The 12,608-nt window shown below is 36.4% G+C and overlaps 1 protein-coding gene across 1 annotated transcript in view; it reads right to left on the bottom strand.

Moving 5' to 3' along the window:
• LOC142344360 (uncharacterized) overlaps positions 1–11,543 on the bottom strand; it is a 23,634-nt gene extending 12,091 nt beyond the window's left edge. Inside the window, exons 1-5 of the mRNA XM_075395948.1 lie at positions 11,160–11,543; positions 10,743–10,875; positions 10,029–10,162; positions 9,654–9,841; positions 9,215–9,403 (exon numbers count right to left, since the gene is read on the bottom strand). Coding sequence (XP_075252063.1) covers positions 9,215–9,403; positions 9,654–9,841; positions 10,029–10,162; positions 10,743–10,875; positions 11,160–11,543 — 1,028 coding nt within the window. The remainder of the gene's footprint in view (positions 1–9,214; positions 9,404–9,653; positions 9,842–10,028; positions 10,163–10,742; positions 10,876–11,159) is intronic.
• Between the last annotated feature and the right edge of the window lie 1,065 nt (positions 11,544–12,608).

The following is a 12,608-nucleotide window of genomic DNA, read 5'->3' as shown; positions in this document are numbered from 1 at the left end:
AAATCGAGACATATGTAAAATCAATAAGGCCTAAAAAAACCAATGGTCATCAATGCGCTTCTATGCAACAACCGCGACAACTGAGGACAACAAACATACCCTGTAAGCGCTCAGAAAAACATCATATTTTCTTCACAGCGCTTCTATGGATTAGAAAAAAATTAGAAAAGAAGTATAACTGTGCGCGCTCAAAAAACGTCAACGTTTTCATCACAGCGCTTCTATGGACAAACAACAAAGGATGACAAAGAACAACAACAAACGAAAAACCTAATTATTTTAGGCTAAAAGACGAGACAAAATCGACAAATAAACAAGAATATAAACGAGAAAAAGAAAAAGCTCATTAGGACACAATAAATGTGAGAAAGACAAATCAAGCAAGCGGAACAACCATATCGAGACAGATATAAAATCAATGAGGGCTAAAAAACCCATGATCATCAATGCCCTTCCATGGGACAACAGAAAGAACTGACAATAAATAAACCACTGTAAGCGCTCAGATAAACGCCATATTTTCTTCACAGCGCTTTTTTGGATTAGAAAAAAAAATTAAAGAAGAAACACAACTATGCGCGCTCAAAAAACCTCAATGTTTTTATCACAGCGCTTCTATGTACAAACAACAAGGGGTGACAAGGAATAACAACAAAGAGGAACCTTACTATTTTAGGCTGAAAGACAAGACAAAATTGACAAACAATAAAAATGACTTGAGAAAAAAGCTCATAAGGACACATAAGTTGTGAGAAAGACAAGTCAAGCAGGCCGAACAATCAAATCAAGACAGATTTAAATTCAATAAGGACTAAAAAAACAAATGATCGTCAATACTCTTCTATGGTACATCAAAAAGAACTGAGGACAACGAACATACCACTGTAAGCGCTCAGAAAAACATCAAATTTTTTTCACAGCGCTTCTATGGATTAGAAAAAAAGTTTAGAAAAGAAGTATAACTGTGCGCGCTCAAAAAACCTCAATGTTTTTATCACAGCGCTTCTATGGACAAACAACAAAGGATGACAAAGAACAACAACAAATGAAAAACCTAACTAATTTAGTCTAAAAGACGAGACAACATCGACAAATAAACAAGAATAAAAATGAGACCAAAAGCTCATTAGGACACAATAAATGTGAGAAAGACAAATCAAGCAAGCGGAACAACCATATCGAGACAGATATAAAATCAATGCGGGCTAAAAACCCATGATCATCAATGCGCTTCTATGGGACAACAGAAAGAACTGACGACAACGAACAAACCACTGTAAGCGCTCAGAAAAACGCAATATTTTCTTCACAGCGCTTTTTTGTGATTAGAAAAAAAATTTAGAGAAGAAACACAACTGTGCGCGCTCAAAAAACCTCAATGTTTTTTATCACAGCGCTTCTATGGACAAAGAACAAATGACGACAACAAAGAGAAACGTTACTATTTTAGGCTAAAAGACAAGACAAAATTGACAAACAACAATAAAAATGACAAATCAAGCGAGCCGAACAATCAAATCGAGACAGATGTAAAATCAAAAAGGCCTAAAAAACCAATGATCATCAATGCGCTTCTATGCAACAACAGCGACAACTGAGGACAAAGAACAAAGCACTGTAAGCGCTCAGAAAAACGACATGTTTTCTTCACAGCGCTTCTTTGGGTTAGAAAAAGAATTTAGAGAAGAAACACAACTGTGCGCGCTCAAAAAACCTCAATGTTTTCATCACAGCGCTTCTATGAAAATACAAAAAAGGATGACAAAGAATAACAACAAAGGAGAACCTAACTATTTTAGGCTAAAAGACAAGCAAAAAATCGACAAACAAACAACAACAAAAATGACCAGAAACGACTCATTAGGACACAATAGATGTGAGTAACACAAATCAAGCAAGCCGAACAATCAATTCGAGACAGATTTAAATTCAATAAGAGCTATGAAAAACCAATGATCACCAATGCGCTCCTATGGAACGACAGAAAGAACTGAGGACAATGAACAAACCACTGTAAGCGCTACAAAAAACTCATTTTCATTGCAGCACTTCCAAAGAACATTGAAAAAGAGATAATAACAACAAAAAACAAGAAAATAGTGTCTTGAATTCAATCAACGTATTTCATTTGAGGATTTGAGCAAACCAGAACACATTCAAATGTCTGAGAGCTCGTACCTCGTCTCACCCTTAATCTGACAGGAACAAGTAGGAAATAGAAGTAAATTGAATGATAAATGAAGTTTGCATGAGAAAGTGGTCCCAGCTTTTGAAGCAAATAAAATCATCAAAATGAAGTAATATGAACAAATAAAATGTTTTTAGAAGAGCAAATTGTCAAATTGTTGTAGGAACTAACATTCAGCCGAAAGTGGTTAAGCCCAAAATGAAATCCCAATTCGCAATAAAACGGTATGCTGTAGAGCAAAACACCATTTGACATGGCGAATTTTCGAACTATGAAACAAAATAATGGCTTAAGGAACTAAAATTCCTACAACTAATTGACACACAAATGTTACTATAATCAAATAGAGTTCATTTTGATAACGAATGTTTTATATATAGCACATCTATTGAACAAAGCAAGCAGAAGAATGAAAATGAAGTTAAATGAATGTGAGTAATAAATGCGGTATGGTTAAAGGAACAAAGCGGTTCATGGAGAGGACAATGCTAATAAAGATAAAGTATAGTTAATTTGGTTGCAGGAATAAAGGAACTTCACCAATAACGGGTATGCTGAAAAGCAAAACACCCATTGACAACAAACAGTATGCTGTAGAGCAAAACACTGTTTGCAATGATTAATCTAATTAAAAGACCATGCTGTGCAGCAAAACGGCCCGGATATCAATATTCCTGCAACTCAAAAAACCCAGGGGTTGACCAACATTAATTAAAAATACTTGATAAATGTTCACCAATAAATGTAGCAAAGAACCAAAGAATAAACTCGACACTTAATCGTTAAATATTTTCGAATACGTTAGGGTTCTTTATGAGATAAGCACTGGACAGGTAGTAAAAGTAGTAAAGCGAGTTAAGTTAAATGACAATCAAAGCAATTACTTAGTAATTTGAAAGGAGGAAAGCAGTATGTAGATGACAAAAATGCACATGACGCTTATTTTAAAATGGTGAGCTGCGGATGGATAGCAAGTAACACAAAGAAAATGCAATCTGGTTAGTACGCAAAGATGAAGTGATCTGTGACCTGTTAACTAAATTAGACAAAAAGAAAATCCACTTTGCAGTGAAATATTTAAATGCAATCAAGCAACTAAAAATAGTTAATTTTTTTTCAGAAAGACCTTACTTGCTTTGATTTATCAATCAAAGCAAGGGAGAGTAATTATGAAAAATATAACAGCGAATCAGAACTACTTCTAGAATGTAAACAAGAATATAAAAGAATGTAAACAAAGAATGTAAACAAAGATTAGGGGTGAGACAGTTTAAAACAAACGTGAGAGAACAGACTATAAACATCTGTTATTGAAGCAAACTATGAGATGAGCAGACCACTGTTTCTATAATAGATAAAAAGATGCAATTATTATTGTTTGTTAAGCGACAGCACAAAAGTAAATGATTGGAGAGAATATTAAAAGCTGAAGATTTGTTAAGAAGCTTTGTTAAAGTAAAAGCATAATAAATCAAGCGTTAAATTTAGAGAAACAGTATTATTGTTAGCAGTAAATAAAATGAACAACGCACAAATAAAGTGAACACAACGCAACACCATGATCAACATCAATTAAAGACATGAAAAACTAAATGTCTAAGCTAAGAAGCGAAATAAAGTTAAGCTAAATTAAAGTGAACAAGATTTTTTTTGTTTTTTTTTTTTAATTTTCTAAAGCAAATTATTAATTTCTAATTAGTTAAACAGAACGTAACGTGAAGATAAGACATGTTATAACCGCTGTTTGAGCTAAAAGGCATAAGCTTGAATAAAATCAAGATTTTTTTGTGCTTTTTTATTTTCTAAAGCAAATTATTAATTCATAATCAGAGAACACACTATAAACATCTGTTATTGAAGCACATTATGACACAAGCACACATTTGTTTCTAAAGCAGATAAGCAAGTCCGATTACTAAGAGTTGTTTAGCAATAGCGCAAGAGCAAATCAATGAGGACATGCATAAGCTAAATTAAATACAAGATATTTTTTGATTTTTTCAGAACTTTTCTAAAAAGATAAAATCTGATTAATAAGAGTTGTTTAACAACAGCACAAAAGCAATTGATCGGATTGAATAATAATGGAAGACTAGTTGAGAAGATCCGTTTAAATTAAATAAAAGCATACTAATTCAAGCGCTAAATTTATTGAAGAAACAATATGAGAAGTTTTTCGGATGTTTTCTTTTGACGTAACAATTTAGAAGTTAAAAAATGGATCATCAGGATTACTGCTGTAGTCAATAACACATGCCTTGCGAATGATGTGATCACAACACTTACACAGCACTTTAGCGAACAGACCAAGATATTTTTTATCAAAATGACAGATTGCAGAGTCTCTCCTAAAGTGACACCTCGAGACCCAGGATGAAGTCGAATGATATTCATTCGGAAAATTAGATCTCAGCATATCATTAAACTTGACTAATTTAGCACCATTATCCTTTTTCAAATGGTCACCCCTGGGGAACAACTGCAAAAAGAACACAACTTGCTGTGGTCTTTTAGCGGGCAAATGCGATAGGAAGTTTTTTAAGTTTTTTAACATGTCATCTTCTGCAGTTGAATTTAGATCATTACCACCTAAGCCAACTATTATGAAACGAAAATGAGCAACTTTGTGGAATATTTCTCTAAGGTGAGATATCTTAGCACCTCCTTTTACATGAAGCTCAAAAAGATGCGCGTACGGTTTCAAAATTTCATAATGACTGCAGCTTTTGAAACAATCGCGCATATTTGAGTCACCAATGAAACAAATTTTCTGGTTTAGCTCCATTCCATTGTCAATTTGTTGCGCAAGACGTATACTGTAGTCTAAAGTTGTTTCGTCTGTTCTCATGATACCACATCTGAAGTCCGGGTCCATTCCTCAAAACAAACAAAAAAATCAATAAAAAGTATAAAAAAAGCAAGAGCTGAGAAATTTCAAAATCCATCCCAAAAATGTCAAAAAAAACAAGCGCATAAAAAAACAAAAGAACGAAAATTTTTTTTGTGAAAAGAGCGAAAAATAACAAAAAAGTCCGACCTGAAAAAAACATACCACGTATTTAACGTTTTACTCAGACACCATTGAGTCAAACATTTCTGCAAAGTTATTGAAACGCAGTTTATGCCGCAAACAAATATGCAAAAAAGAACAACCAGGGACAAAACAAGAGTGTCGAGAAAGTGGATGAAAGTCAAAGAGGTCGCGGTAAGGAACAACGGTTTTACCTGGCAAATTTTGTTTGCTAATAGTATAGGATCTTGAACTTGAGTCAAAATTTTTGACAACAATCCGCTCACATATGAAATAAACTTGACTTCGATTGACGACAATAAAAATGACCAACTCGAATATAGGCATGCTATCAGATGATACAGAACTTATTAGGACATCTTTCGTACTATACCTTGTCCCCCTTATCACAGCATGTTTCGAAACTAACGCTTCGTCGCAACCAAAAAAATTTTTGTAATCAAAATCAGAGTCAAAAACAGTTGAAAGATGTTTTACTGAAGCGACTGGAAAATCATGTTTTTTGAAAGGTGGTGAATGACGCCAATCATTAAACTGGCAAATTTGATGTCGCAAACTTAAACTCTTACATATATTTTTAAAATTACATATATTATGGGTCAATCTTTTAAAAAATTGATGTTTTCTCTCATAACGAAGCACACTCTGATAAACAAAAGGACCGGAAGCGCGTAAAACATTTGGGTAGTGTATGAGGCGATGTTGTTTGAAGACTACACTTGAATCAGGAAACAGCTCCACGAACAACGATAAGTGTTCATCTAAAACAGAAGGGTGTTCGTAAGGTAAGCAGTGTAAAAAAAATCAGGGAAATGAAAAACACCAACGGATAAGAACAGCAAGAATGCTGTAGTCTGCTTCGCTGAAAGATGGGCTCAGAAGGTACGCAACCAAGTCGAAGTATTCAAGCAAAATAATCCAGATGTCATTCCCACATGGAACGAGGTCGTGGACAAGCAACGGCAAGAAGCGGTAAAGTGTAAACATCTGGTCGTATTTTTCTTTCAGAGTCTTTGCTGTTTTCTCTTTGATTCTAAAAAAATATCAAAAAAATCTCAGAAAAAGATTACCTAACATTTATTAAAAGAAAACAATTAACCTCTCTTCGGTAAACTCCGATGGTTTACCGTCCACGTCGCGGCCATAGTCGAAATTGTTTAATCGATCATTTAATTCCTCTAATGTGAAGAAACCGGAAACAAAAATTAGGTTGTGTAAAACAATTTTAACAGTGTGCATTAGGCCACCCTGGAAAATCTCATGGTGCAAATCGGCCGTAAAATTTTTATAGGGGTCAAAAAAACTTGTTTCTAGACTGCATAAATTTTTTACCCCCGAACCTTTTACAGCAACATCATTTCGGCATGACTCAGGTGTTCTAAGTTTTGCAACATTCTCTTCGAAAACCGAGGCAAAATCAGACTGCGGCGTAGTACACTTTTCGCAACACGAACCCTTAGAAAAGCTTTCGACAAATCCAAAAACAGCATGATAGGCAAGATTATCAGCAACAAAGTTCATGTTTTTCCCCATAAGCTTCAGTTTATGTCCAGCGTTTGTAGTTACGTTATTACCTGTCTCCAACTTTCTCAGGTCATTCCTTATTTTACTAAGCACGTTTTTAAAACCGAAAGATTTTACATCAAGGTAGGGTACCAAAGCAACTACAAAAGGTAATTTCATATCAGACAAAATCCAGGGTGGTAAATTTTTCAAATTCCAGTAAAAGCAACCAATTTTATGAATAGTAGTTCTCGATCCAATGGGGTTCACGGGCTCAATTTCATCAAAGTAAAGCTGCAAAGATATACGGAAAACTATTTCACCATCGTTACAGCGGGCAAACGTATCAACATCTGCTATTGCTGTGCTATTTGTTTCCAGTTTACCTTTTGTTTGCATACCATCAAAAAGGGTGCCAGACTTACTGAGAGTGTGGAGAAACTGGTCGTAAGCTAAACAAACGTTGAAAATTTCATCGTGAACTAGCACGACATTTTTTAACACCTCTGTTATTGAAATAAACTGACCGCAACGTTCAACTTCTTTATAGCGAGGAACACCATTAACATTCTTAATTTCGAACTGTGTGCCAAAAAAAAGATCCTCAGGACTAACAAAACATGACTCCTTCGTAAGAACACGAAGCAATTGATTTTGACTTTTCGGCGATTCTTCAACAGAACAAGACTCAAGCAATTTTTTAAAAGTTTCGTTTTCTGAAACCTCTGGAATTTCAGTTTGTATTTTTAAGAGCGATAACTTAACAGTCTCAATAAGATCATTAGTGATATTTTCAGCAGCAGATGCAAAAGCGAAGCATTGGTTCCATGTTGACGCCGAATTTCTTAAACTATGCAAAAGAATATCTGTAGACGAAGACTTGAAATTTAACCTTTTGAGCCTAGAGTCGAAGTCATTGACACCTAAACTAAAAATTTTTTCGTTCGGATCATCCTCTTCTAATTCATGGTCTAACATTTGTCCACCTAACACTTCCTGATCCTTTTCACTTGCGACAGGTTGTGCGCTCTTATGATTATCTCTTACATGTCTGCGGAGTCGAAATAAGCTACTGAACTCTCTCGAACAAAAACAGCAAAAAAGAGTAGAGGAAGATCCATGGGCATTACTCATATGAAAATGATAATTTAGAAGCGTTAAACCATCATATTTACATGCAGGTTGCTTACAAGTAAAAATTTCCAATTGCTGAAGCGAATAAAAAAACCTATCACGCGGCCAGTTGTATATAGTCACCGGTTTAGAAAGGTTCTCAGTTGGTAACAACATTGGCAGCGACTGAGAACAAAAAGGAAAGTCCGGAACAGTTGTGTCATCAGAAACAGGAGTGTTGACAATAGATTTTACAGCAACTTTTGCTGCTTTTTTAATTGAAAACGTAGATTTACATCTGACAGGCTCCGCAACAGGATCTAAATTAAAACCGTCTGTTGAACCAACAGCTGAGTCTTCTGAAACTTCTAAAGCCAATTTGCTGCGTCTCTCTACGGAGAGTTGATAGATGTGTTCGCGCATGTGAGATGCAAACCTTGTGAAACTTGCGAAGTCTCGAGCGCAAAGCGGACAAATAAACACCGCTTCTAGTTTATGATTCTTAGTTAAGTGGGGGATGAACGAATTTGAATCTAACAGAACAGAGCCTGTCTGACAAAACTCGCAAAATACTTCAAATAGTTTATTGTCACATGAAAAAGGGATCTCCTTTTGAGTTTTGATGCGCTGCGACGACCTAGCTTTGCCTACTAAATTATCTATATCTTCACTGTTATCAGCTTCCGTTTCTGCAGGAAAACCTGAAACATGGGAAACGTGGGTCTCATTTGTAATAGCGTTTGTCATGCTATTATTTTCAACCAAGACATTATCAACAATTTCTGATCCATTAACCTCCTCGGTATTATAAAACTCAGCATTTCTTGATGCATTGATCTGAACATTTTCATACACTTGATTTTCAGCGTCATCCAAAACACTCGAAACATTTACTTTTGATAATCCACTTCTTGTTTTGCTACTGCATGAAATTGCATGGTCTATATTAACCTTTCTGGATACATGATGACTTACATGAGGGCATAAGCAGTACTGATTATTCTCACCAAAAAAACCTTTTCCATAAAAAGTTGTTAATTCTTCTCCCGTCTCAATAGGACTGCATACTGATAGAAAAACCAGACCTTTTTTTCCTTTAATCTGCTTGTATTTGCAGTTTGACCTGCAGGAATGATTCACGAACGATAGTGGACCTTGAAGTGAATAAGAAACTTTATTAATGTTGACCACTGAGAAGTTCAATTTGAAATCTATGTTTTCAGGACAGGATGCCAGAACACCATGCAATCCAGGAATAATCTCTCCAACTTGGAAATTTTTTTTTTGCCACAACTTTATAACCACAATATCCACGACTTGAGTCTTCACTAAATCTAAGATCTTTTTCATACGAAACAAAATTAAGAGAAACCTGATACAGTTCATCCATATACTTATGCAAAGCGGATTTTGACGAGCAACGAATTCTTTCATCATTCCCTATTGCTCTGTGACTTCTGGCCCCATCACTGTCCACATACTTTTCCAACAAAACCCAGTCAGTACTCGCAACTTCGTAGTACTCTTGAACCATGTGCTCAATTTCTGAGAAATTCGCCATTTCAGATCTGAAGAAGAGGTTCATGAAGACCCTGTGAGTCGGAGTTAAAGCTATAAAAATTGACCTCTTCTTCAAGTACCAAATTTTGTGTTAATTCTAAACAAAAATCAGAAACCAGAATATTACAACACTCAATGGAAGCAGTTTTAGTAGCAACAGTAGATGCATTCAATACAACCCAATCCAACATTTTTAAGTTAGCGGTAGGCTATCAATTAGTTTTCTTTGTCAACTTCAACGTTATTCAATTGACGTACAAATGCGTCAACTTGAGTTGGTACGGTTCCGCCCAGATTTTGAAGAGAACCATTTGAATATAGGACCAAACAATGCTCGTTGCTTCAGGGTATTTTAAGTTCAGCACATAGAACAGTCGGAAGGCGATGTCAACAGCTTCAAAGACATTTGAGACCATAAGCACAGATTTTGGTCCAACGACAAACACCTGAACACAATTTTCTTTTGAAAAGAGAAAAAACGATGAACCTTTATTTTAAATATACCTGCGAAATGGAGCAGAGTATTGTGCCCACTTTATGCTGACGCGATTCAGCATCAAGATTACCGATGTCCTAAATATTGAACCCACGCATTAAAATTAGAAGCCAAAACACTTGCAAAAAAAAACTAACCGATATTTCCACAATGAACGCATTACGAGCGTTTGTTATGAGCTCCGCAACCGTGAACCGCTTCTCTTTACCAACCGATTGTTTAACCGGAAGAAGTAACGGCAGAGCGCGGAGCGCAAACACGGGATCGCTCACTAAACAACGTGAAAATTGAACGTTAGAAGCCTACAGCAAATTAAATTGACATATATTAAATATTACAGTTCTGAGCTTTTAGAGAAGTCAGCTTGTCCATGCTTTCCCTTGGCGGCGCCTTCTCTGCGAGAAGAATCAATTGTGGCACCACCGGTTGGAAAACATGAGAAAATGTTTTCTCGCTGAAAGAGGGCACCCATAACCGGAACTCAGATTTCACCTAAATCCATTTTACAATTTAGAACTTAATTTTTTGTAGGAGAGGCGATCCACCAAAAAACAAACTTACTTCCTCAAAGCACCGAAGGTCAAGTCCAATTGTAAACAAATAAAGGTCGTAATCAATCACGCCCCGTGTCTGCAACAAAGACTTTCTGTCCGTAAACGTCTCCTCACGCTTTAGTGGATAGTCGATGCCCTCTCATGAGAAAACTTCAATTAATTTACCCAATTCTATGGGCTCCTCGTTTACCTCAGCGGATTTTCTGATTCGTTTTGGCGGGGGTGTTCCTACGAGCAAAGCAAAAAATTGACTACTCGACCGTTCTGATTATTAAAAAAAAAAAGAAAAACAGGAACCTCCATTCTTCAGAAATAATTTTTTGCCCTTCGCTCTAAGGGTTTTTAGGTGCTCTTCAAGCGCCCCCGATTGCGGATGGACACGACGGACACCATTTTCGTACGTCGCATAGTACGGTTTGAAGAACACGGACTAAACACAAATACTATTTGAAGAAAATAACCAAAAACAAGATACAATACTAAACGCAAACTAACAGCAGAATTGGAGGCATCAATTGACTTCAACTCAGGATACGTTTCGATGGCAAGGTTGGCGTATTTGATTTTTGTTTTGTTGCACGGGGTTAGTGCTTGATCTGTAGGCTGCCTCTAAAATCATTTCAATTTTCAGTTTTAGATCTTAAGTCTTCTTTTCGATTCAAGTTATTACTTTTAGATTGAGGATTTCAAAAAAAAGAAAAGAACGACAGCTACCTTTACCATTTCTGCAACCAGCACGCGATTAAATTCACGGAGGCCAGCAGCTGATTTGAGATCCAGAGTCTCAGTCAACCTCTTGAGTTCGCTAGCCGTCAGGATAGAAAGATTTTCATTGCTAGCTGTAGATGGCGTCTCTACATGCAATGGACTTGGAGTCTCCGCGTTTACAACTGGCGTTCGCGGCGTGTCTCCTCTTTGCTTTATCAGATCCTTGATCTCGATAATGGCTGGATGGGGGAAACCCATACCAGTCAGATCCTCCTTGCTGAGCATTTGAAACGATCGAATCGTTAAACATGACTCCTTTACCAATTCAACCAGCTTGCTCTTTTGCGCCTGTTCTAGGTCCATACAATCAAGAATATCGAAAAGTGCCATTTCTGAAAATTTTGATTTGGTGTAGGGGCAACAAGGAGAAAGATAAGCCAAACACATTGCAGAGGACTGCATTTAAACCAAAACCTTAACTTTGAAGACCTTAACCTCATTTTGAAAGACGGAACGACACGCATTGAAGCAAAACAGTTAAGTTGCGAGTTGGAAAGATTGACATGCTGTAGAGCAAAACGCCAATCACCCTTAGAAAACAAAAACTGACATGATGTAGAGCAAAACGCCAGTTTTGTTAATCTTCATGGAGCAAGGAAACTTATCCTGAATGATCGTTACCGTTCTCCTAAAAACCTGACCGAAACTAGCATGCTGTCGAGCAAAACGCCGTTTCATTTCAAAATACTATTACAATAAAATTGGGTAAAAAAAATTAGGTTGAAAAGTTTCAAGTTGCAAAGATTGACATGCTGTAGAGCAAAACGCCAATCACCCTTAGAAAACAAAAAACTGATATGCTGTAGAGCAAAACGCCAGTTTTGTTAATCTTCATAGAGCGAGGAAACTTATCCTGAATGATCGTTACCGTTCTCCTAAAAACCTGACCGAAACTAGCATGCTGTCGAGCAAAACGCCGTTTCATTTCAAAACACTATTACAAAAAAATTGGGTCGAAAAAAAATTAGGTTGAAAAGTTTCATGTTGCAAAGATTGACATGCTGTAGAGCAAAACGCCAATCACCCTTCGAAAACCAAAAACTGACATGCTGTAGAGCAAAACGCCAGTTTTGTTAATCTTCATAGAGCGAGGAAACTTATCCTGAATGATCGTTACCGTTCTCCTAAAAACCTGACCGAAACTAGCATGCTGTCGAGCAAAACGCCGTTTCATTTCAAAACACTATTACAAAAAAATTGGGTCGAAAAAAAATTAGGTTATAAAGTTTCATGTTGCAAAGATTGACATGCTGTAGAGCAAAACGCCAATCACCCTTCGAAAACAAAAAACTGACATGCTGTGGAGCAAAACGCCAGTTTTGTTAATCTTCATAGAGCGAGGAAACTTATCCTCAATGATCGTTACCGTTCTCCTAAAAACCTGACCGAAACTAG

Source organism: Convolutriloba macropyga, chromosome 8 (assembly GCF_964194025.1).
Source record: "Convolutriloba macropyga chromosome 8, txConMacr16.3, whole genome shotgun sequence".
Classification (NCBI taxonomy): Eukaryota; Metazoa; Xenacoelomorpha; order Acoela; family Convolutidae; genus Convolutriloba; species Convolutriloba macropyga.
The sequence above is the reverse complement of the archived record's forward strand: the minus strand, read 5'-3'. Positions and strand labels throughout refer to the sequence as shown.